This window comes from Pseudonaja textilis, chromosome 17, assembly GCF_049901715.1.
Source record: "Pseudonaja textilis isolate UNSWEBS1 chromosome 17, rPseTex1.2, whole genome shotgun sequence".
Lineage (NCBI taxonomy): Eukaryota > Metazoa > Chordata > Lepidosauria > Squamata > Elapidae > Pseudonaja > Pseudonaja textilis.
Window position 1 is genome coordinate 3,807,149 of NC_142006.1, and position 24,247 is coordinate 3,831,395.

A 24,247-nucleotide genomic window follows, 5' to 3' on the forward strand; every position below is an offset into this window, starting at 1 on the left:
AGATTTCAAGTTATCGTGATGATGGTTGGTAGAGAGTCCGAAGATGTATTTTATGTTTGAGTTACTGCCAAGATCTATAGGGGTGAGGACCTTAAATCAACCAGCGGTTTCAGCTGTCAACCCACACACAGCAAAGAGGACGGAGAATCCTCCTTACCACCAATGTATCAAATGGAAAAATAAAATCTGATGTTGGAGAACATTGATGACCCTCCAGAGGGTCTGATGACCCTCCAGAGCTTCCAAGAAAGGATCAACCTATTTGGGGGAATGCTCCAAAGTGAATGTCCACAAATCTGGTGGTTTCGAAGTCCAGGACCTGCAAGCAGACCTTGTGGTGCCTGCTTTTTCTTCCTTGGTTCCTCTCTTACTTACATTTTGTGAGAAGGAACTTGCTAAAAAGAGATATGCCAAGTAGGTTGTTAGAACAGTTGGGGGCTGGGTGAATCGGGATCTAATTATCCCTCACTTAACCATGGATGTGTCAATTGACCATCATTGCCCCCTAACGACCAGAGTTGAGAACGACCGGCTGATTTAAGGGTAATGCGAATCTTGCCAGTTTTAAGCAGAGAAGATGCCCTTTCCCAGGTTAAATTTAGCATCAGTGCTATTTTGGAGAGGCAGGCTGAGGATGTGGCACTTTTGAATCTTCTACCCCTTTTCTTGGTGCATCTGCCTCAAATTAAGGATGTAGCCTGGAGTTACAAGGTGTTCACAAGGAGGTAGGTGTTGGTGACGCGGCCAAGTCTTCATCCTTTTTTTTGGGGGGGGCGGATTCTTGGAGATCTGGGTTCAAACAAAGGGCAAAGAACTTCATTTTAAGCAGCTGGAGGACTTCTGGGTTCTGTACGTTGATGGAATATTTTGGTGGCTTTTTTGTTTTTTCCAGGGAGAAAGAGGTTTGTCTGGAGAGATTGGTCCATTGGGGAAAAGAGGTTCTCAAGGTGGAATGGGACTCCCTGGGACCTCCGGTGATCCAGGGCCCAAAGGACAGCCGGTGAGTAGATGTGTGCCACAGCTGCTGGCGTTTGTTGGTTGAGATATCTCTCGGGCCAAGAAAAACGAATTCTTCTCCACTGGGATAGTCGGGGCAGGTATAGAGAACAGATCTGCCAAACATCTGAGCATTTTTCTGCATTCAATTTCCTGAAGTGACACTGGTTCCTCCTTCTTCGTTCCGGAGGACCAGCCTCTGCCAAATATGCTTAGATTAAGACATCGAGTACAGCAAAAAAAAAAACCTACCGTCCTCCAGAAGCTGGAAGAGACGAGTGGACCTATTTCCAAGCCAAACTGTGATAAGCGGCGAAGAGGATGACTTTGTTTTGAGAGCTAAAAATCCATCTGGGTTTCGGCGGGGAGGGTTTCTTTGCCAATTTCACAAAAGGGATGAAATTCAGACTGTTCATGTGTGTTGTTTTGCTTCATCTCTCGTTGTTTCTCCTTCTGCTCCTTGACAAAAAAAAAATCTTTCTAGGGAGACTTTGGGGAATCTGGATTTCCAGGGATTGCTGGATTCTTCGGCCCAAAGGTGAGCCCCCGTCTTCCTTGATAATGTCGCGCCAAGTTCTTTGATTCAGAGACAGGCGGTATTTTACGCCAGGTGTCTCAAGGTGGACTGTGAGTGGTGAGCCTGCTCACAAAACGGGAGCTGCAGATGGTTGATCTCTGCCCACGTTGGGTGGGACCACCCGTGAATGACCTCCTGTCACCTCGAGATGGGCTTAGTTTGTTTGCTGCCACCTACTCTGGGTACAGCTTCAGTGGTGGCATTCAAAATTTTTTTTACTACCGGTTCTGTGGGCCTGGCTTGGTGAGGCTTGGTGGGCATAGCAGAGGAAGGATATACCGCAAAATCCCCATTCCCTCCCCACTCCACTAACCTGCTTTCCAGCTCCGTTCTCTTCTGCAGGGCAACCAAAGGAGACCCAGCTGATCAGCTGGGACTTGAGAGGCAGAGAAGAGATGGGGACAGGGCCAGTTGGTGGTGGTATTGGCCGATTCTAAAAACTACTCAAAATTTCCACTACCTGGTCTCCAGAACTGGTCAGAACCGGCTGAATACCACCTCTGTACAGCTTCCATTTCTGTTTGGAGACAAGGCCCGATTCAGAAGGAAGGGAAAGAGCGAGAGAGAAATAACAGCAGAATTGTTTGCAACTTGGATGTAGGGTGTCATCCTATTTCGGGATAATATTATTTGAAATCATCATCTTCATTTAATAATCCCTTGTGCGGGGTGGAGTCTGGGAAACTGAATGGAGCCTAGCCGAGCGTTTTAATGGCCGGATGCCCTTCCTTGTTGCCGATGTAGAGTTTTATTCTCATTGCGCCCAGAGAGAGAAATATCTCCCTCTACCTGGGATCGAACTCACAGCCTCCTGATTGTGAGGCAAGAGCTCCCCCTCTAGGCCACCGCACCGCTCCTTTTTTTAATGTTATTTGAAATGGTTTTACTTTTCAAAATAGGAAAGGCGATGATGCCCAAGTGGTGGATGGTGTTCGCAGCTGGTTTTTTTCTTCACCCAACGTTTCTTTCTTTCTCTCCATAGGGACCACCTGGAGATCTTGGCTTCAAAGGCATCCGGGGCCCTAAAGGGCCCCAAGGACTCTGGGTAAGTCGAGGACCTTGCCTTCACCCCCTTTGCCTTCACCTTCAGAAGAAACCAGAAGCTGCTTTCCTCTCGGTTAAAATATGGTGAGCTAAATTCAGCCCCCACTTCCGTGTCTTCTCCGCAAAACCGGGCAGCCAAAGGACCAGGTTTTCGACCCGTTTGGTGGTCATGAGGATGGAGGCAGCGTTCTTCTCAGAGGCCAAAACATTTAGCCATATCCTACCAGGTTGTCCTACCACGTCACCCCTCAACCAGTCAGTTTTACCTGCTGGGATCAAGCCTAAAGAATCAGCAGTAGAGTAGGTAAATCTGCTGAGGAAGTAACAGGGGTCCAAGAGACGGGTTTGTTAGAAGTTAGGTGGTCTTCTCTCCTTCATGAGTTTACAGACAGTGTGTCGGTTGGTTTACCACTTTTTTTTGTGCATCCATTTCATAGTCTCCATTGTAGTTATATTACATAACAGCTCATATTATCAATCAACAATTATATAGCCTGATATCATTATTAAACAATCATTTGACTATAATTTTATTAGTTCATACTTTAACGAGATAACTATAGTTTACTTAATTTATTTTATAGCAAATCATAAAGTCATACCAAGCCTATCTTAATAGAAAGGATGATGTTTTTACGTTTTATGTGTTTTTGTTTGTTGTTAAAATTAATAAAACTGTTTTCAAAAAAAAAGAAGTTAGGTGGTCTTCTCCAACACCTGATAAATATTCCCTCTATCAGTGGTGGTGTTCAAAAAGGTTTGCTACCTGTTCTGTGGGTGTGGCGTGGCGGGCGTGGCTTGGTGGGCACCTCACCCCACTAACCTACTTTCCAGCTCCGTTCTCCTGTGCAGGGCCACAAAAGAAGACCCAACTGATCAGCTTTGACTCTGATCAGCTGGGACTCGGGAGGCAGCGAATAGATGGGAGCAGGGCCAACCAGAGGTGGGATTTGCCAGTTCTCCAAACTACTCCAAATTTCCATTACTGGTTCTTCAGAACCTGTCAGAACTGGCTGAATACCACCTCGGACCTCTACCCAGAAAAGGTGAACAAGCAGCTCCTATTCTCGGGGCTGGTAGCCCTTGCTGGGTCACCGGAAAGTCCAAATTCCTTAGATGAGCTGCTGGGCATTGGGCAGTTTTTTGATACCCACCTGATGCTATTGGTCAGAAAGCAAGGTGGTGTCCCAACCTCACCTGGACTCAAAAGCTAAAGGAGGATTGGAGTTGGCTAGTAGCTGGATAGACATTACTAGGAAAATGGAAAGAGAAGTAGAAGTCCTTGTGGTGATATATATCCTATCCATTGTCTAAACAAATATTTTGTTTTCGTAGGGTCAAGAAGGTGTCATTGGTCCAGTTGGGATTCCGGGTCCACCAGGAAATTCTGTAAGTATCTCACTTGCTCTTCCATCCCTCTTCTTAAGATCAGCAAATGTTCTCTCAAGGTGCTGTGGGATTTTCTATCATTACTTCATGTCCTCTTCCTAATGTGGTCATGTAAAAACTCAAAATCCACAGTTCCTTCGCTTAGTTTGAGACCGTGACAGCTCTGCCCCTTGAGAGTGGACTCTCTTCAAAGCTGGTGCATGTCCTTCAAGCCCTACCATGATCCAGAAGGCCCACAACTCTGGTTCTTATTTATTTAATTTCATGGATTATTGCAATGTTTCCTAGGTTGTGTTGCCTTTGGATCTTCAGTTGTGCATGTCCTGATGCAGTGTCCCAAGACATTCCCGGGAAAATTGGGATGACACGCAGCTTGAGGGTCCTCATTCCAGAACTGAGGTCTGAAGGTTGATCCTTTTAGACCATGAAACTAAAGCTCAGTTTGTCACTTTGCCTGCACGTGGAAAAGAAATATTTAAAGTAGGGATGGTCACCTGATACAGGCAGATGTTTTGGGCAACGGCCTCTTGATGTTGAGCCAAGCTGTAGGAGGTGATGTGAGCTGAAGGCCAAACTTCTGGAACGCCATCTTCCCTCCTTCTCAGTCAACAGACTTGTCCTACTTGGCTTTCTTCTCATGGTCGTCTTTTTCACACACCGTGTTTTCCAGACAATTTTAACCCTTTAGTCTATCAACTTGAAATTCAATATTTATAGAAATATTTATAATATTTACATACAAGCCCTGCCCAGCCAGTCACATGACCGCCAAGCCACACCCACAAATTAGGCCACACCCACAGAACCAGTCAGTGGTCCCTGGGATCTAAAATTATGAGTTTGGTGGTCCCTGAGGTCCAAACGTTTGGCGACCCCTGCTCCATAGCGTCATTTTGAGGGAAGGAGTTGAAACAGTTTATGTCCAGGGTGTGAGGGGTCTGTAAATATTTTCACAGCCCTCTTTTTGACTTGTGCAGTTTACACAGGTCCTCCATGGAAGGAAAGTTGGTAGCAATTGTTTTTTTTCTGCATTCTTAATTCTCCTCTGGAGTCTGTGTCTGTCCTGTTGGGTTGCAGAACCAAACCAGACAGTTATAGAGGTGCAGATGACAGACTCAATAATTCCTCTGTAGAATTGGATCAGCAGCTCCTTGGGCAGTTTGAGCAGGAGACCCTCTACCATCTCAGACAAGTGACTGTCCAGTCTCTTCTTGAAAACCTCCAGTGATGAAGCACACACAACTTCTGGTGGCAAGTCGTTCCACCGGTTAATTGTCCTCACTGTTAGGAAGTGTCTCCTTAATCCCAAGTTACTTCTCTCCTTGATTAAATTCCGTCCATTGTTTCTTCTCCTGCCTTCTGGTGCTTTGGAAAATACGTTGGGTCCCCCCGTCTTCTTCATGGTGGCCCCTCAAATATTGGAATCCTGTTACCGTGTCCCCCCCGCCCCCCCTAGTCCTTCTTTTCATTAAACTAGACATACCCAATTCCTGCAATTGGCGTCGGAAGAATACAGAAAAGAAAAAAGTGTGCAGAGAAGAGCAACCAAGATATTAAAGGGTCTGGACTGGAGGCTAAATTGTATTAGGAACAGTCGAAGGAGCTGGGTGTGTCTAGCAGAATAACAGAACATTAGAATTGGACGGGACCTTGGAGGTCTTCTAGTCCAACCCCCTGCTCAAGCAGGAGACCCTGTCCCATTTCAGACAAAAGGGTTCCCCCAATGTCTCCCTAAAAACCTCCAGTGAAGGCAAGCCATCCTCTCTCTTTCTCACACACAGGGCTGATTCACACAGGCTTCACTGACTTTGGAGCTTTTCATTATATTGGAATGTTGCAGGTGTCTTACACGTTTAACAGGTGTGCCTTTTGTCACCTCCCCCCCTCCCCCCAGGGTCCTAAAGGAGAGAAAGGCAGCCAAGGTGAAGCGGTGAGTGTTGTCCCTTCTGTGCCATGGGTGTAAAATTACGTTCAGACCCTTCGGTCTCACCTCTTCTGGGAAAGGACCTGTTTTCACCCCCTTCTTCATTTCCTTTTTCAGGGTCTCCAAGGTCCAAGGGTAAGTATGGCTGTGTTGTGTCCCATCAACACTGCTCCTTCCACCCCAAGACTTGAAAACTCTTCACCTGGTTTTGGGTTTTTAAAAAAAAAAAAATTTTTTTTATTAAATATATTTCATCATTTTATATCACTTTTACAATCTTTGCAGTGCTCCAGCTGTGGTGATTTTCATACATAGACACACAGACACAGACACAGACACAGACAGACAGACAGACACACACACACACATATATATGTATATGTATATGTATATATATCAACGTTCTGACCAAAGCTTCCAGAGACTGTAATTAAGCACACACTTAGTCCAAACAATCCCTCGAGATAAGCACCCACCTTTCTCTCCCTTGAATGGCTGCCAACAACTAAAGTGCCAAATGAACTATAAAAAACCAACCGGACTACAAAGTCCACACAGAGCTTCAAGGTTGAATCCAAACAGAGCGAATGACTTTGCTTCCTGCAAAGGTTTCTCTACCTTTGCATGTCCTTTATACTTGATGGAAGGGACAATCACCTCCAAGCCTTACTCCTGAGTTGCCTTTTTTTTTGTCTTAGCTGCTCTTGCCTTCTGGCAGCTCTGTGTTTACGCGCCCTGGGAACAGGCTCCCCTTGTTCCTCGGCCTCACTGCTGCCAGACTCTGGAGGCTCCGGAGTCAGCACCCCACTCCAAGATGCTCCTGGCCCCATCTCTATATCGGATGCAGGACCCTTGCCCGAGTCCTCTCCAGACTCCCGGACTGGTCCCCGTTCTTCCCCACTGTCCAATTCTGCTGCCGTCTGCACAAGCTGCCAGTGAACCACAACCATCAATTACATTCCTTTTTCTTCCTTTAACTATATACATTGCCACTAAGCTTAATATACCTCTTAAATTACCTTTATATTTGATCTTTATTTCTATTTTCTAACCATTTTTATACCATGTGTCCCAGACCAAATAATATTCCGTTTCCCCTCTTTCTTTTAATTCTAATGTTAGCCTGTCCATCTCCACCCAATCTAACACCTTCCCTCACCCATTCTTTTGAAATGTTTAATGTATGAAAAGAAAGAAAAAAAAATTCCGTCCAATGTTGGCACTAAAACCAAACATACACAGAATGGCTTCGATTCAATGGTGGAAATCAGAGGGTTCTGATTTGGCCTTTGTGCAGTGCAAATTAAGAATGGTCATGTCCGGGTTAAAAATGTGGAATTTGCTTAAAAGAATAGAATGCAACATTTTAGTCCAGGCAAGAGAATCCCAGGTGCAAGTGCCGAGATGAAAAGAGCCCTTGGAAGCCAGTGAAGAAAAAGTATTTCTTTCCAAAGGCAACTGGACTTCCTTGGTTTTTCTTTGAAGAGGTTTTGCTTCTCATCCAAGAAGCTTCTTCAACTCTGATGAACAGCTCAATGTCTATGGAAATTCTCAGTCATCCAGGTCATGGTTGTCTCAAAGGGGCTTTCTTTCAAAAGGCAACTGGACTACAGGATTCAGGTGACCCTGAACGAACGCACAGGTGAACCTCCAAGTGGCCTCAATGATGCTCAGAAAGACTGACAATGACCAGATGACTGCAAGGAATATATAAATCCTTCTGTTCCCTACCATTCAGTCAGAAATGATGAAGCTTCTCAGAGGAGAAGCGAAATGTCGTCAAGCAAAAGAAGAAAGTCCAGTTGCCTTTTGAAAGAAAGCAACTTTGGGACAGAGAAGAAAGTGTGTGTGCGTGTGTGTGTGTGTTTGTGTGTAAAGGAGGAAGAGACCTTTGGAAGAGAGGTTCCCCCTCCCCCCATACACGGTGGTGTTTTGCATCTCCAGTTCAGGTTGTGAAGGATCAATTGTGGTTTATCTTGACTCTTGTCTTCCTAGGGTATCGCAGGGCCCCGAGGACCTCCAGGCCCCCCGGTATGTATTTAAAATATGATGTGGGTTTTTGTTGTGTTTGTCTTCAAAAGCACACAATGATGGCCCAACCTTTTCTGCTACTGGTGTCAGGATTCTGGCAGTCACCCCAATTAAGTCTCGGGCCAAATTTCCAAAACTTCAAAAGGATTTATTGGGAGTTAACATACCCGGCACTGCCTGAGTGGAGCCGACTCCGAGACACATAATTCATTGTCACCCTTGACCCTGGTTTCCCTCCGCACCCCCTGTGGAACCTGAATGCAAGAGATAGCAAAAGCAATAGCCCTTAGACTTATATACCGCTTCACAGTGCTTTACAGCCCTCTCTAAGCGGTTTACAGAGTCAGCCTCTTGCCCCCAATAATCTAGGTCCCCCTTTTACCCGCCTCGGAAGGACGGAAGGCTGAGTCGACCTTGAGCCTGGTGAGGTTCGAACTGCCAAATTACAGGCAACCGGCAGTCAGCAGAAGTAGCCCGCAGTACTGCACTCTAACCACTGCACTACCAAGGCTCATGTTCTTTCTTTCCAGTCTAAAGCAAGGGCCTTCAAACTTGGTAAGTTTAAGACTGGTGGACTTCAGCTCCCAGAATTCCTGAGCTAACATGACTGGAGGAGGAATTCTGGGAGTTGACGTCCACCAGCCTTAAAGGTGTCAAGTTTGAAGACTCCTGATCTAAAGCATCAGACAGACAGATTTCTCCCTTGACCTCTGCCTGTTCCTCCTAGTCTTCCACGTCCATCAACAGCCAAGAATTTTATCTTGATTTAACTTGCTTAAGGCTTCATGTTTTGTCTCTTTATCTTCATAGGGCCCACCAGGAATTGAAGCTGCATTTGTAAGTTTTCTGAATCCTCATTGGCCTTAGAACTCTGCAAGTTTGGGATGTTTGTTGCAACCCCGCCCCCCACAAATGAAACCATGAAACCTTTGGGTTACAAGATAATAGATAACAGATAATCAGAATTGGAAGGGACCTTATAGGTCATCTAGTCCAATCCGCCGCCCAAGCAGGAGACCCTACACCATTTCTGACAAATGGTAGTCTGGTTTCTTCTTGGAAGCCTCCATGGATGAAGCTCCTACAACTTCCGAAGGCAACTTCTGTTCCATCAGTTGATTGTTCTCACTAAGTTTCTCCTTATTTCCAGGATGAATCTCTCCTTGTTCAGTTTCCATCCATTATTCTTTGTCTGGCCTACAGCTGCTTTAGCAAACAGCTAACCCCTTCCCCTCTGTGGCAGCCCCTCAACTATTGGAAGGCTGCTATCAAGTCCCCCTTGGTCCTTCTCTTCCCTAGACTAGCCAAGCCCAGTTCCTGTAACCGTTCTTCATATACCTTAGTCCGTGAGACTGTGTGGTTCTTATTTCACTTAAAACATCCATCCTGGAGATTCCATGATTGATCTTGTCAGTGCCCGTATTCTATCTGCATGGACTTTTTCCTTCTAGTCTACCATAACTGTGTCTTTTCTCCTCTAATCCAGGGGCAAGATGACTTCGATGCAGCTTTCCACTCCATGTTGACTGCCAGCGCTGCCTTCAGGTCTGAGGTAACCCATAAAAGCTTCTTAAAGGAAAATTATCTGAAGTACTTATGGGAAAAAGAATTGGCCGCTGTAAGGAATTCATCCGCGTCTTCTCTCTTTCCTGGCAGAGCTACGAACAGATGGATCCTCCGGCGATGGATCAAGAAGGGGAGATCTTCAAGACCCTGCACTACCTCAGTGTCCTCATCCAGAGCATCAAGAGACCCATGGGGACCAAGGAAAACCCCACCCGTATTTGTAAAGACCTCATGAACTGTGAACAAAAGATGCAGGATGGTAAGACTTCATCTGCTCCAGGATGGTCAACATGTAAATAAATGTTCTCCAAGATCTACATCACTCATGATGCCTTAAAGAGGAGGAGGAGGAGGAGGAGGAGGAGGAGGAGGAAGATGGATTTCATGGGGTATCTAGATTTGCATCTATTTGGGCCAAAGCTGAACAAAACCCTAACGTCTAGATTTCATTCCTTCGTGAACTTTCTGCCCAACTCTTGGCAACACATGGAAGAATCTCAATGTAACTCCCGATAAACTGGACAAAAAAGAGAACCAAACAGTAGAGAAAAGAACAACAAAAGAGTTGTGTAAGATGGCCATTTGTCCCTTCTTTAAAAGGTGTCAGTGTAATCAAAGGCCCCTCTCAAGAAAAGATTGACTAGGCTAAAAGCCAGGAACAGCAGGACCATCAAATCTCCCGGATCAACCTATTCCACAGTGTTCTAGTCTGCCACCTCCCTCTTTACATGGGATGAGTCATCTTCTCTAGATGATCTGACAGGATGGGCAAAATCATTCTGGAGTTGAGATTCTAGATTGCTGGACCTTCTCTGTACAGAATAACAGAGTTGAAAGGGACCTTATACTCCAATGTCTTGTTCAAACAGGAGATCCTATGATAAGGGCCTTCAAACTTGTCAAGTTTAAGACTCGTGGACTTCAATTCCCAGAATTCCTGAGCTAACAAGACTGGAGGAGGAACTATGGGAATTGAAGTCCACAAGTCTTAAAGCTGTCCAGTTTGAAGACCCCCCTGCCTTATACCATGCCAGACAAGTGGTAGTCCAGTATCTTCTTAAAAGCCTCCAATGATGAAGCACCCAACAATGATTATGACCCACTGCAAAAGATTAAAGGACGCTGATAATAGTTGGAGGACAAGAGGTCTAATCTTGGGTGTCTGGTAGCTTCCATACTGTTCTTCTCCAGAACTTTGACAAAGTTCTCACGGCTTCTTCTTCCTGTTATGGTCCTGTTATGACCATCTGTAATACAATAGGTCATTAACCAGTTCCTTTCGGGTCAGGATAACCTAGTATCTCCTACACACGTCCTTATGCCAAAAAATACAGGCCCGTGTTGTAGCCAGAAGCCTGATATTTCCTTTAGAAAGTAACAAGTTACAAAACAGTACGTGTTTATTAGATATAGTTATATAACTGTCCAATAATCATTTCTCTGTTCAAGTGTTGGATAAGTATAGATTCCCTTCTGTTCTTCATTATCACAGGTGTAACTTATAATATGTAATTTCTGCATATCTCAAAGATGCCATTATAACCGCATCCGGCCTCGCGTGTTATTCCTCTCTTCTTCTTCTTCCTTCAGGTGTGTACTGGATGGACCCAAATCTTGGCTGTTCTTCAGACAGCATTCAGGTCACCTGCAACTTTGCCCAAGGAGGTCAAACCTGCCTCAACCCTATCACAACATCAAAGGTACATTAAAGGCACATGCCATTTCTAGCAAAAACCACCGGAATATGACATTTCACATGCAGCCCATGGAACAACTCTAAAAACAAGGACATTTTTTAATTTCCTGAAAATGCCTCGTGGTTCTACGTGGGGCACAGAGAAGTTCTTGGAAAGGCAGATAATGCATCTAGGGCTTGGCTGCACCGTTTTCCATTTTTTTTTTCAATCCCAATAAAATCTTTTGCAAAAAAATTAAAAAATTAAAAACAGGCGGATAGGGAGCCGGGCACGTTCTTCAGTGCCCACATGGCTGACACGTTGCTTATCCTTGTTGTTAAGTACCACGTTCCAATTGTTTAAGCTTTTAAAAATAAGAAGCTCTGTCTTAAGCCGAACCTGGAAAGGAATAAGTAGCTAGTGACATTAAAAAAAAGTGGTATTTTGGCTCAGTTGAAAAATGAGGCGTTCTTTTCACGGGTAACCTCAGGCAACATCTAGCCTGAAGCAAAACAATTTGTGAATAAGCAGAGCAATTTTTTATTCTCTCTCTCTCTCTCTCTCTCTCTCTCTCTTTCCCTTTCTGTCTCTCTCTCTCTTTCTCTTTGTCTCTCTCTTTCTGTCTCTTTCTTTCTCTCTCTCTTTCTGTCTGTCTCTTTCTCTCTTTCTTTCTCTCTCTCTCTTCCTGTTTAAATAGAATTGGGGTTGAGAATTTGAAATTCTACTGGCCTATGTTATTGTCCAGAATTTCAGCCATGTCATCACTCGTTCGAAGCAGTAAGTAATGCCTCTGTTTCTGTGAATGGGTCTTGTCGTTAAAGCAGCCAGATTCATTCATAAAAATAGAGACATTACCAAGGTTGGCTGCAGGAAGTTACTTTGCCCATGGGAAGGATGACTCTTAGCGCAAATCCAGGCTTATCTGTCCATAGCAATAGCAATAGACCAGTGGTGGGATTCAAAATATTTTACTACCAGTTCTGTGGGCGTGGCTTGGTGGGCGTGGCAGGGGAAGGATAGGGAACCTTCTCCTGGGGGAAGGATACTGCAAAATCCCCCTTCACCCCACTAACCTGCTTTGCAGCTCTGTTCTGTTGTGCAAGACAACCAAAGGAGACCCAGCTGATCAGTTGGGACTCAGTGGGAGGCAGAGAAGAGATGGGGTTAGTGGGGCCAGTCAGAGGTGGAATTGACCGGTTCTCCAAACGACTCAAAATTTCCACTACTGGTTCTCCAGAACTGGCCAGAACCTGCTGAATACCACCTCTGCAATATACTTATATACCACTTCACAGAGCTTTCCAGCCCTCTCTGCATGGTTTACGGAGCCAGCCTCTTGCCCCCAATAATCTGGGTCCTCATTTTACCCACCTTGGAAGGATGGAAGGCTGAGTCAAACTTGAGCCTATGGTGAGATTCAAAATAACAAATTGTAGACAGCCGGCAGTCAGCAGAAGTAGCCTGCCGTGCTGCGCTCTAAGCACTGCACCACCATGGCTCATAAGTACAAATCAATGTTTATCTGACCACTGGATAGTCCAAAAATATTAGATTTTTTTCCCTCTTTTGTAGTTTTATACATTTCCGGTGCATGGCTGCTTGGGTGTAGTTGAAGGTCTGTAGAATGGTGATAAGTTGGTTTAGGCATGAAGGTCTCAAGATGTTTCTCCTAACCAGAACGTTGAGTCCAACCTTTATCCCAAACTTTTGTACGTCCCCTTGTCTAGCTGGACTTCGATATTGGAAGAGTACAAATGAATTTCCTTCACCTCTTGAGCTCTGAAGTCGTTCAGAACATCACTATCCATTGCTTGAACATGTCGGTTTGGCCGGAAGGACCGTCTGAAGGGGCCTCTGTAAGCTTCAAGGCCTGGAACGGGCAGCTCTTCGAACGGGGAGGGCAGCTCACGCCGGATGTTGTGGTGAACCATTGTAAGGTATGGCAATCCTCCGGGAAAAAAAAAAAGAGTTGGAAGGGTTAGGTGCTACCCCCGCATGGAGAAGATGCTGCGATTTCATCATCAAGAAATATCTAGAAATATCTACCCTTGAAAGGTCTCCTAACCCAAACTGCGGCCATGTTGAAGGTGTTTTCGTCTTTGAGTTGTTTTATTATCCAGACTAGAGGTAGCCTGCTCAGGTTCAAATCCTGATGAAACCAAGTCACCCTGACTCCATGCAAAAAAAAAAAAAAAAATTGTGAGCGCTGAAAAAAAGGTAAAACATCTACAAGGCTTGTCCCAAATGTGCTTTCTTTTTTTTTTTTCAAGAGGCAACTCTACTTTCTTGTTTTTCTTTGAAAACGTCCAAGAAGCCTCTTCAGCTCGGACTGGATGGTGGGGAATGGAAGGGTGATCTTTTCCTCCTCCTCCTCCTCCTCCTCCTCCTCCTCCTCCTCCTCCTCCTCCTCCTCCTCCTCCTCCTCCTCCTCCTCCTCCTCCTCCTCCTCCTTCTCTTTCTCTTCCTCCTCCTCCTCCTCCTCCTTTTCCTTCTCTTTCTCTTCCTCCTCCTTTTCTTCCTCCTCCTCCTTTTCCTCCTCCTCCTCCTCCTCTTTTCCTCCTCCTCCTCCATCTTCATCCTCCTCCTCCTCCTCTTTTCCCAAAGGTGCTTTTTCAAAAGGCAGCTGGACTTTCTTGTTTGTCTTTTCTTTGAAGACGTTGCGCTTCTCATCCAAGAAGCTTCTTCAGCTCTGACTGGATGGTGGAGAATGGAAGGATGATCATCTTCTTCTTCTTCTTCTTCTTCTTCTTCTTCTTCTTCTTCTTCTTCTTCTTCTTCTTCTTCTTCTTCTTCTTCTTCTTCTTCTTCTTCTTCTTCTTCTTCTTCTTCTTCTTCTTCTTCTTCTTCTTCTTCTTCTTCTTCTTCCCCTCCTCCTCCTCCTCCTCCTCCTCCTCCTCCTCCTCCTCCTCCTCTTTTCCCAAAGGCGCTTTTTCCCAAAAGCAACTGCACTTTTCTTGTTTTGTTTTTCTTTGGAAACATTGCGCTTCTCATCCAAGAAGCTTCTTTGGTTCTGAAGAACTGAAGCAGAACCAAAGAAGGTTCTTGGATGAGAAGCGAAATTTATTCAATGAAAAAACAAAAACCAGAAAAGTCCAGTTGCCTTTTGAAAGAAAGCCCCTTTGGGACAACCCTGAGCTGGATGACTGAGAATCTCCATAGGCAGAATCTCCAAGGCTTCCGGTTGTCTATCTCGGCTCCCAAGCATTGGAGGGGAGACTTTTTAATCAAAGCAAAAGCTCCCCCTGCTGATAGTTTGAATGAATTGAATGCGGCTGAGCTCTAAAATTGAAACTGGATATATGATGCAAGAGATCATCCCTCTTTGCATCTATTATCAGGGATGGGATTTTACCAGTTCGCACCTATTCGCTAGAACCGGTTGTTACCATTCTAAGCAGTTCGGAGAACCGGTTGTTAGAAGAAATTACAGGGCTAATCCTGTAAGGAAGGCAGGAAGGAAACATTCTGATGGAGAGAGAGAGAGATGTGGATGGATGGATGGATGGATGGAGAGAGAGAGGGATGCATGGATGGATGGATGGATGGAGAGATTATGTGCCATCATTTTTGACTCCTAGTAACCACAGAAATTGAGTTTTTCAAGGACAATATGTCCCTAACCTGGTCTTGCAGGTCTTCCAAAGCTGGCTCCATGACCACCATTATTGAGTTCCTTCACCTTTCCTGTTGGCCATCCTTTTCATCTCTTTCCTTCCACCGTTCCCAGAGTTAGCTCCTTCTCCAGAAAACCGGCTTTTTGCATAAATGTTGGCCAAAATTGGATAATTTGAGCCTGATCCTTTATGCCTCGAGGGAAGAGTTGGGTTGACTGGGTTTGATGATCCATTTGGAGGCAGAAGGAAACATTTGGTGGTGGCGGTGGGGCAAATAAAGAGGGAGGGGCTTTGTGATGGATTTTCCATTCCCCCCTCCTTTGGGGCGGTTGGGTCTTCCTATCTCCAGCCACGTGTGGTTGCAGGGCGTAACCCTCAGGTTTCCTCTTCAACCAGATTCAAGACAGTCAGTGGCATCACGCTCTCTTTACCTTCCGGACGTACGACATCCAACGGTTGCCAATTGTGGGCATCTATAACCTTCCACCAAGCAAACCAGGGAAGGAATATTTCCTTGAGGTTGGGCCAGTGTGTTTCCTCTAGAAGTCAACTTTCTTGGTGCTCCACCCATTGGCTTCTTTCAGAAGAGAGGCTGCGTCTTTGGCCAAGAGACTTGGCCACCTGGAGCCAAGATTTGGGCCTTCAGCACTGGGACCATGTCAAATGGGAAAGCCTTTGCAGATCCATCAGCCGCTCCATCTCGGCATGGGGAGAAAAGGTTTGGAAGAACCCAGGGGACTGAAGCGACTTCAGAGAAGGCCAGTTGAAGTAGACATATTCTCCACGCATGGTTGGACTCTTTCCCTTCAGCCAAAGGAGGAAAGGAAAAAAAAAAGTTGCTTGCAGAAAACCCAAATCATTCGTGCAGATTTTGGGTCACCAAGCATAACATTCCGGAACCCAGGTCCTTTTTCCTTTTTTAAAGGTTTTGCTGGACAAGACGGAAAAATCAACGTTGCCATCTTCTTATGTTGAGATTATTTTTCAATCTGCTCACTGTTCTGGAACAGGAAGGATTTTGATGTGCAATATTAAACAGAGAGAGGAGAAAGAGAAAAAAAAATATATATAGATATATATTATTTAAGGCAAAAGAAAAAGAATCTAAATAAAAGCTGGTGAGATTCTTCTTTTTGGAAATGGAAAAAAAAAAACATCCCACAGTCCTTTCGATGTAGGGTGGTAAGGGGAGATAGGTCCCCCACCAAAGTGGAAAAAGGGGTGAACAAACTTTGGTGCTACATTGTAAAAAGAGAAAATGAAAGAGAGAAAACAAAAGAGAGAGAGAGAAAGAGAGAGAGAGAGAGAGAGGGACAAGCCTTTTCAATTTGATTCTACCTCTCACTGTGAAAATATTTGGTGCTCTTTTATTTTTTAAAGAAGTTGTAATTATATATATACATATATATATATATATATGAGTAAAAACTATTTAAAACTCCTCAGAGGTGCTACAGTGTCTCTTAATAGCTCTCCCCTCCATTTCGGTAAATTACATTTGCAGGAAAAAAACCCAACAAACAAAACACAGGGCACGTTTTTCTTTTGGTACAGGAGAGATAATCGAGTTAATTTAAAAGTGCATTAAACATTCTCCAGATTTTTTTTTTTCCTGTGAAATCAAACAACTTTGCAACAGGGCGTGGGGTGAGGGGGAGAGGCAGGGTGTAAAATTGAAGAGTAGTTGTTAGCTAATATATATACCTATATAAATATATACATATATATATATATATATATATATACCTGTATGTGTGTGCCAAGTGCATTTGGGTTTAAAGGAACAGAGAATATAAAATTCAAAAAAAAAATGCGTGTATTTTGGAGAACGTACTATATGAATTAGTCCAGCTTTTTAGGCTGGGCTACGAGGAGACCCCGATGGAAGAAAGATATTTTTGAAAATAAAACGGATCTATCGTAGCTTTTCTATAAGCAGAGCCCATTTCAGCATCGGTTTTGAGGTTTGTCCACATGATAAAAGAAGGAGCAGGCCAACAGTAGAGGTAGGTTGGAGTCGTCTGCGCTCATTTTGTCTTGGGTTTTGTTTCATTGTCGCCGTCATTCTTGTCGCCGTTTCTCTCTTTTGGTGCGTTGCGTTCTGTAGATATCTAGACCTTGTATCTGTAAATTTGGAACTCAAAAGGGAAAAAAAAAAAACCAAAACAAAACCAGAAGGTTTAAATAGTATGGTATTTCTTTCTATATAAAGAATGTCCTGATGATGGAAGCGAGGTCACTCTGTTCTACTTGACTTTTCCTGGTGTTTTGTTTTTTTTTTGTAAGAAAAAAGAAATAAACGAGACGTGTGTGGTTTTCTTTTTTTTTTTTTTTTTGAAAAGCGGGTGGGAGAAATAAAATAAAAGCTGTCTCCTGTTCTTGTTTCACTGAGCAAAAAATGTAAACTGAACGTTATCCTTTCTTGCTGCCAAGGCTCCCTGCCCCACTTTCAAATAATTTTCTGTGTCAAATGCAAATCTTACCACTGAGTGAATCCCAAAAATGGTTTTTCTCAGGAGGAAACTGGACTTTCTTTGAAGATGTTTCGCTCCTCATCCAAGGAGCTTCTTCTTCAGCTCTGAAGAAGCTTCTTGCATGAGCTGAAGAAGCTTCTTAGATGAGGAGTGAAACGTCTTCAAAGAAAAACCAGAAAGTCCAGTCTTGGAAAAGGACAACAATGACCTGGATGACGGAGAATCTCCATAGACAAATTGACTGAATCCGGAATTAATCTCCTTTCTCCAGCATGGGGCAGGCCCTATAGGATGTTGGCGTAGGATTCCATCTCCTGCCATCTCCTGTGGAGTTTTTATTTGTTTATAGCAAGAGCAATAGCACTTAGACTTATATACCAACTTCACAGTGCTTCACAGCCCTCTCTAAGCGGTTTACAGAGTCAGCCTCTTGCCCCCAACAACCTGGGTCCTCATTTGACCCACCTCAGAAGGACGGAAGGCGGAGTCAACCTGGAGCCTGATTAGATTTGAACTACCAAATTGCAGGCAGCAGAAGTAGCCTGCAGTCGTGCACTCTAACCACTGAACCACCATGGCTCAAAGAAGGAAGGAAGGAAACATGAAAGGAGGGAGGGAGGAGGAAGGAAGGATTTTGACTTAATATACTGCTTCACGGTGTTTTTACAGCCCTCTCCAAGCGATTTACAGAGCCAGCGTAATTTCCCCCGACAATCTGGGTCCTCATTTGACCCACCTCAGAAGGACGGAAGGCTGAGTCAACCTGGAGCCTGATTAGATTTGAACTACCAAATTGCAGGCAGCCGGCAGTCGGCAGAAGTAGCCTGCAGTACCGCACTCGAGCCACTGTGCCGCTGCGGCTCATGGAATTTATTGGCCGCCTGTCTCGTATCCAACGACTATGGCTGGCTTACGATGTAAAAACCTTGAAAAACATTCAAACCGTGATTGGTAAAACAAGAAAAAAAAGCGGACTTTTTTTTTTATTTTAAAAAAAGAACATTAAACATCCACACTCCATAAAAAGGAGTTTGGGGGCAAAGGTCTAGGACCGTTTGTAAAACAGTCTCCCCGCTAAATCCAAATTATCGTGTTTCTAGATGGTCAGATTGGAGAGGAACTGCTGCCAAAATGCTTCTGCGTATGTCAAATCTTCCTTCCTTTTCCTTCCTTCACTAGCATCATCCACACCTTCCTTCTGTAACTAGGCAACTAACTGTGATACCTCCCCAGGTCTCCTGCGGTTTTTTGCAAAGCAAGACAATGGAGTAAACGGGAAGGGGGGGACATATTCTCTGGAGGGGGAGGGAAGGCGTGGCAACAGCTGACTCCCGTTGACAAACATTCAAATGCTTAGCCGGAGACTCCTTGGAAGTCCTGCCAAGACGTGGCACGGCTTGTTCCCATGGCCAAAGCCAACACAATGGGTGGGCGGTGAAGGGGAATTAGGGTGGGGGGAGATGGATTAGGATTTGAGCCACTTCTGGGGAAACGAGACTGTCCAGCTGGAGCTAAAAAGCTTGAATTGCACTGAGAGTTTCTGCCCCGCTCTGGGAAAATGAGCTGATCAGAATAACGGAGCTGGAAGGGACCTTTGGAGGTCTTGTAGTCCAACCTCCCCCCGCTGCTCAAGCAAGAACCTCTACACCATTTCAGACAAATGTCCAATCTCTTCTTTAAAACTTCCAGTGTTGGAGCAATTCATAACTTCTGGAGGCAAGTTGTTCCACTGATTAATTGTTCTAACTGTCAGGAAATTTCTCCTTAGTTCTAGGTTGCTTCTCTCCTTGCTTAGTTTCCATCCGTTGCTTCTTGTCCTGCCCTCTGGTGCTTTGGAGAATAAACCAGAATAAAAGAATTGGAAGACTCCTTGGAGGTCTTCTAGTCCCAACCCCCTGCTCATCTATATATATAAAAAAAGCGAAATGACGCTCATGCATCATCACAAAATCGCCAGAACCGTAAAGCCTACAAGCTTGAAATTCGGCACGTAGGTTCCTCTTGGCTTCTAGGGGCTCATTAAGAAAGGATTTTTCAAAATGACCATCAGAGCATTAGCATTTCCTATATTACTATTATTAACATGCTCTGATGCTAAGGAGTTCTACTCCCCCTCCCCACCTGAAAAGAAATCTCTTCCAAATGCAAAACACAAGCAGAGGAGAGGAGTTTTAGTTTCACAGCACCAAGCAGCTTTAGTACAGAACAGTTGAGCTAAACCATGCCCAGGCTCCTTGCTGTCTCCTTCTTGCTCACACAGCAAATACTCTTTCAGTTTCCAAACAGTCCTCAGCTCTCTCACACGTTGACTGGACGCTAGCCAGATGAATACCAATGGATGCTGGTAGGCAGAGGTAATTTATTCTCTCCTTATTTTCCTCCCCCAAAACTAAGCCCGACCACATAGTTTCGTAGTGAAGCACGGGTACCCAGCTAGTTCGGAATAAATCTGAAAAAAATAACCCCTTTAGTGGGCAACAGTTTAAATATGAGCCAGTAGCTCTCACCAGGGGGCAATAAAAGCCTGACGTAAAAAGCCAGCCGTATATATTACTGTTTATTTTTGCAGTTCCCACAAGACATTTCTCCAGCTGTTTCTTTTTTTAGTTCTGTGCATTTTTTTCTTTCTTTCTTTCTTTCTTTCTTTCTTTCTTTCTTTCTTTCTTTCTTTCTTTCTTTCTTTCTTTCTTTCTTTCTTTCTTTCTTTCTTTCTTTCTCTAATGCAGACCTAGGCTACATTAACAGGGATAGAATCAAGATCACGTGAAGTGTTAATACCACCTTATAATGCCTTGGTAAGGCCACACTTGGAATACTGCATCCAGTTTTGGTTGCTACGATGTAAAAAAGATGTTGAGACTCCAGAAAGAGTGCAGAGAACAGCAACAAAGAGGATTAGGGGACTGGAGGCTAAAACCTATGATGAACGGTTGCAGGAACTGGGTATGTCTAGTCTAGAGAAGAGAAGGACTAGGGGTGGCATGATAGCAGTGGTGCAATATCTGAGGGGTCAAGCTATTCTCCAAGGCCCCTGAGGGCAGGACAAGAAGCCATGGATGGATATTAATCAAGGAGAGAAGCAACCTAGAACTAAGGAGAAATTTTCTGACAGTTAGAACAATTAATCAGTAGAACAACTTGCCCCCAGAAGTTGTGAATGCTCCAACACTGGAGGTTTTTAAGACGAGATTGCGTAACATTTGTCTGAAGTGGTGCAGGGTTTCCTGCCTACGCAGTGGGTTGGACTAGAAGACCTCCAAGGTCCCTTCCAACTCTGTTATCCTATTCTATTCTAATAAGAAAGATTCAGCGCCTTGGTGGTCCTTCAGAAAGCGACCTATTTCTTCGACTCTTTGAAGCAGATGGAAGATCAGTCTCTCTTCACTGGCAGAAAAAAATAGAAGCCGGGCCAAGAATAGGGCTGAATGGGACCCGAAGGATTTTTGTTGCCAAACACTAAATCAGCAGCTACATAGGAAATTCCTGAAAAAAAAAAAAAACAACACCAGAGGGGAGCTGATAAATGCGTCTTTCTGGAAAGAAAGGAGCTTTTGATTTAGCGGGACGGAAGCACAAAGGAAGAACAGCAAACAAGCCAAATTTGCTTGCGAGAGAGTTCGAGAAAAGTTTTATTTCTTGCGTTTCATCCCCTCCGGTGATTTTCCTCCCAATGTCTTAACTTTTTTTTTTAATGTGTGGCCAGTAGCTCTCACCAGGGGGCAATAAAAGCCTGACATAAAAAGCCAGCCGTATATATTACTGTTTATTTTTGTAGTTCCCACAAGACATTTATCCAGCTGTTTCTTTTTTTAGTTTTGTGCATTTCTTTCTTTCTTTCTTTCTTTCTTTCTTTCTTTCTTTCTTTCTTTCTTTCTTTCTTTCTTTCTTTCTTTCTTTCCCTCTCTCTCTCTCTCTCTCTCCAATGGGTAATTCAAGCTGATATCTGCTTAGTTGGGAGTAAGGCCTTAATCCATGTCAGTGGGCCTCACCTATAAGTGGACATAATTTCTGTCATCGTTTCCAAGGTACCGGATTCCATAAACCCACCTCTGGCCTCTGATGTTAATTGTAAGCGTCAACCAAGTTAGATTTTTAGAATTGACTTGGTCTGGGATAGAAATAGAAGAGAAGAGAAAAGAGAAGAGAAGAGAAGAGAAGAGAAGAGAAGAGAAGAGAAGAGAAGAGAAGAGAAGAGAAGAGAAGAGAGAAAGTAGAATAGGAGAGAAGAGAAAATAGAAGAGAAGAGAAAGTAGAATGGAATAGAAGAAAAGAGAAAATAAAAGAATAGAATAGAATAACTTCACTGTCAGTTTGAATGTAGACCAATTGGAATACATTAAATATTAAATTTTGTTGCATATAGCTCTTAAAGGATCATCGCCTCCAATTTTACATTACATAAACATGACAAGATACATAACCATGACAAAATCTGTCTTATTCTCCCTGCAAACAAACTGTTAAAAAGTCATTTGCTCATCATTTCCCGCCTGAAAAATCTATTCCTATTTCTTTAAAACAGCTGTTTGTTTTTTTTCTGCTGTCATGATATCTCAGAAGAACAATATGCCACATAAAAATTGGCAATTCTAGGAGAACTGCTTCGGCTACCAGCTGTGGGTAGAAGAGGGCACAAGAAAAGGGGAGAAGGAAAACGAGGAGCGGGAAAAAGAAATCTAGGAAGGGAGGGGGGAAGAAAGGGAAGTAGAAGAAGCAGAGGGAGGAAGAGGAGGAGAAAAAAGAAGAGAAGGAGAAGAAGGGAAAGAAAAGGAACAGGAAGAGGATGAAGGAAGAGAAGAAAGGGAGAGGGAGGAAGAGGAGAAGGAAAAAGGAGAGGAGAAGAATGAGAGAAAAAGAAGAAAAGGGAAAAAGGGAGAAGAAGGGAAAGAAGAAAAGAGATAGGAGGAGATGTATAATGAGAAAGAGATATTGATGAGGATGAGAAGAAGGAGAAAGAACTATTGCCACAGCCTGGGAAAAGACTTCCATCCAAAATCGGCAGAGAATCTCTCTTTTTGAGAGCCAATATTCCTTACCTTCATTCTTAACTCAAAACGCCCAGAAGCCATATTATTTTCATTGCCGCTTTGCAACAGAGCAGCGGAAGCAACGCAACCCCCAAATCAGCTCTTCAGTTTAGCCTGGAATCCTAAAGTACCTCGAGACTACAACTCCCATTCGTGGTGAACCCTGGTCACGCTGGCCAGGGCTGATGGGGAATGGTAATCCAAAGCCTTAGGGGAAGAACAGCCTCAGCAGGCCATTACATGGCGACACGATTAATTTTGCTTACCCCGGTCACTTCAAAGGAAGCCGGCTTCAATGCCCATTTCATGATTTCAATGCCTGGTGTTTTTGGTTTTTTTAAGACCAGCCTAGAAACCCCAAAAACCTCAGCTGGGGGGGCGGGGGGGGCGCAGGGAAATCCCAGTTTTGAAGGATTTGCCACTGGCCAATCTATGCCATGCGTGACCAGAAATTCGAAGCTTGAGCTGGAATGGAGGAGAGAGAGAGAGAAAGAGAGAAAAAAAATCGAATTATCCAAGGCAAAACGTACTTCTGAAATTCCCCGCTGTTTGAGTAATGTTTAGTTTGCATGCAACCTTAATTATAGGTCTTTGGCATGTAGCAAAAGAGAAACTGTTTTGCCGGCCTCCTAAAGTGATGGTTAGGCTTGTGGGAACGCAAAAGCTTGCTTTCTTCCTGGTTCCTATCTCAAAATCGAGTTCTTGTAAAGAGGACAGCTGATTCCTGCAGTATTCTAAATTTAGGCCAGGTGGTTCTGCAAAGCTGCAAGGAAGTGATGTGGAAATGTCTAATAAATGTAAAAAAAAAAAAAAGGACATTTTTCCTTTCATGAGCCTTAAGATATTTCTTTGCAAAGGGCTGTTTTCCTCTGACTTGGGCAGCCAGGTTTCATTTGCCCCAATTCCCCTCTGGACTCTCTACCATCTGACAGAGAGTATCCGACAGAAAAAGAAAAAATGTTGCAGAAAAAAAAAATCTTCTTCCTTTTCTTCTTCTCCCAAAGGTGCTTTTTCCAAAAGGCAACTGAACTTTTGTTTTTTTTTGTCTGAAAAGGTTTCGCTTCTCCTCCGAGAAGCTTCTTCAGTTCTGAAGAAATCCTGAAGAACTGAAGCAGAACCCGAAGAAGCTTCCCGGATGAGAAGAGAAACCTTTTCGAAGAAAAATAAATAAAAATAAAACCAAACCCAGAAAGTCCAGTTGTCTTTTTTGTGTAAGGGGCTGGGAAGCAACTTTGACTTGGATGATTGAGAAGCTTCCTAGAAGTCTTGCTGAGATAACTTCCTACTCTGTGGAAAGGATGCAAAACCCTTCTAGGATCTGAATGTGGAGCATTGTGTAATGTGGTCAAAAGCACCACATTAATCAGAAGGAAGGGAGGAAGGCAGGCAACGCGCAAACCCCTTCTCCGCGTCTTTGTAATCTGAGGCTCAGTTTCGGCTTAGCTTTCTAAGAGGCCCTGGCAAATTGTAAATGGGAGGCTGGGTTGGGCGTCTCTCTTTTGAATCCCCCGCACCCCCGCCGCCAAAGCTGGGTTGAAAATGGCATGGTGGTTGAAATTAGCTAGCCAGGATGTTATTTCTCTCTCCTGCCTTGAGAAAACTTAACTCCCAGATGGGACTTGGAAGCTTCCCACAAACCTTTTCGGCACAGAGTGCCCAAACTGGAACACACATGTGAATGCGTGCCTGCACGCATGCCGGAGGTGGTATTCAGCCGGTTCTGACCGGTTTCAGAGAACCGGTAGCGAAAATCTTGAGTAGTTTGGAGAACCGGCGAATGCCACCTCGGACTGGCCCCGTCCCCACCTAATTCTCCGCCTCCCATTGAGTCCCAACTGATCAGCTGGGTCTCCTTTGGTTGTCCTGCACAGGAGAACGGAGCTGGAAAGCAGGTTGGTGGGGTGGGGAGGGAAGGGGGATTTTGCAGTA

General features: G+C 44.3%; 1 protein-coding gene across 1 annotated transcript in view; it reads left to right on the forward strand.

The window, feature by feature from the left end:
• The window catches only part of COL27A1 (collagen type XXVII alpha 1 chain), a 145,776-nt gene extending 128,643 nt beyond the window's left edge, over positions 1–17,133 (forward strand). The window contains exons 49-61 of the mRNA XM_087914728.1: positions 893–1,000; positions 1,481–1,534; positions 2,556–2,618; positions 3,953–4,006; positions 5,901–5,936; positions 6,048–6,065; positions 7,926–7,961; positions 8,772–8,798; positions 9,448–9,513; positions 9,618–9,786; positions 11,118–11,227; positions 12,931–13,140; positions 15,214–17,133. Coding sequence (XP_087770854.1) covers positions 893–1,000; positions 1,481–1,534; positions 2,556–2,618; positions 3,953–4,006; positions 5,901–5,936; positions 6,048–6,065; positions 7,926–7,961; positions 8,772–8,798; positions 9,448–9,513; positions 9,618–9,786; positions 11,118–11,227; positions 12,931–13,140; positions 15,214–15,360 — 1,098 coding nt within the window. The 3' untranslated portion in view covers positions 15,361–17,133. The remainder of the gene's footprint in view (positions 1–892; positions 1,001–1,480; positions 1,535–2,555; positions 2,619–3,952; positions 4,007–5,900; positions 5,937–6,047; positions 6,066–7,925; positions 7,962–8,771; positions 8,799–9,447; positions 9,514–9,617; positions 9,787–11,117; positions 11,228–12,930; positions 13,141–15,213) is intronic.
• The last annotated feature ends 7,114 nt before the right edge of the window (positions 17,134–24,247 follow it).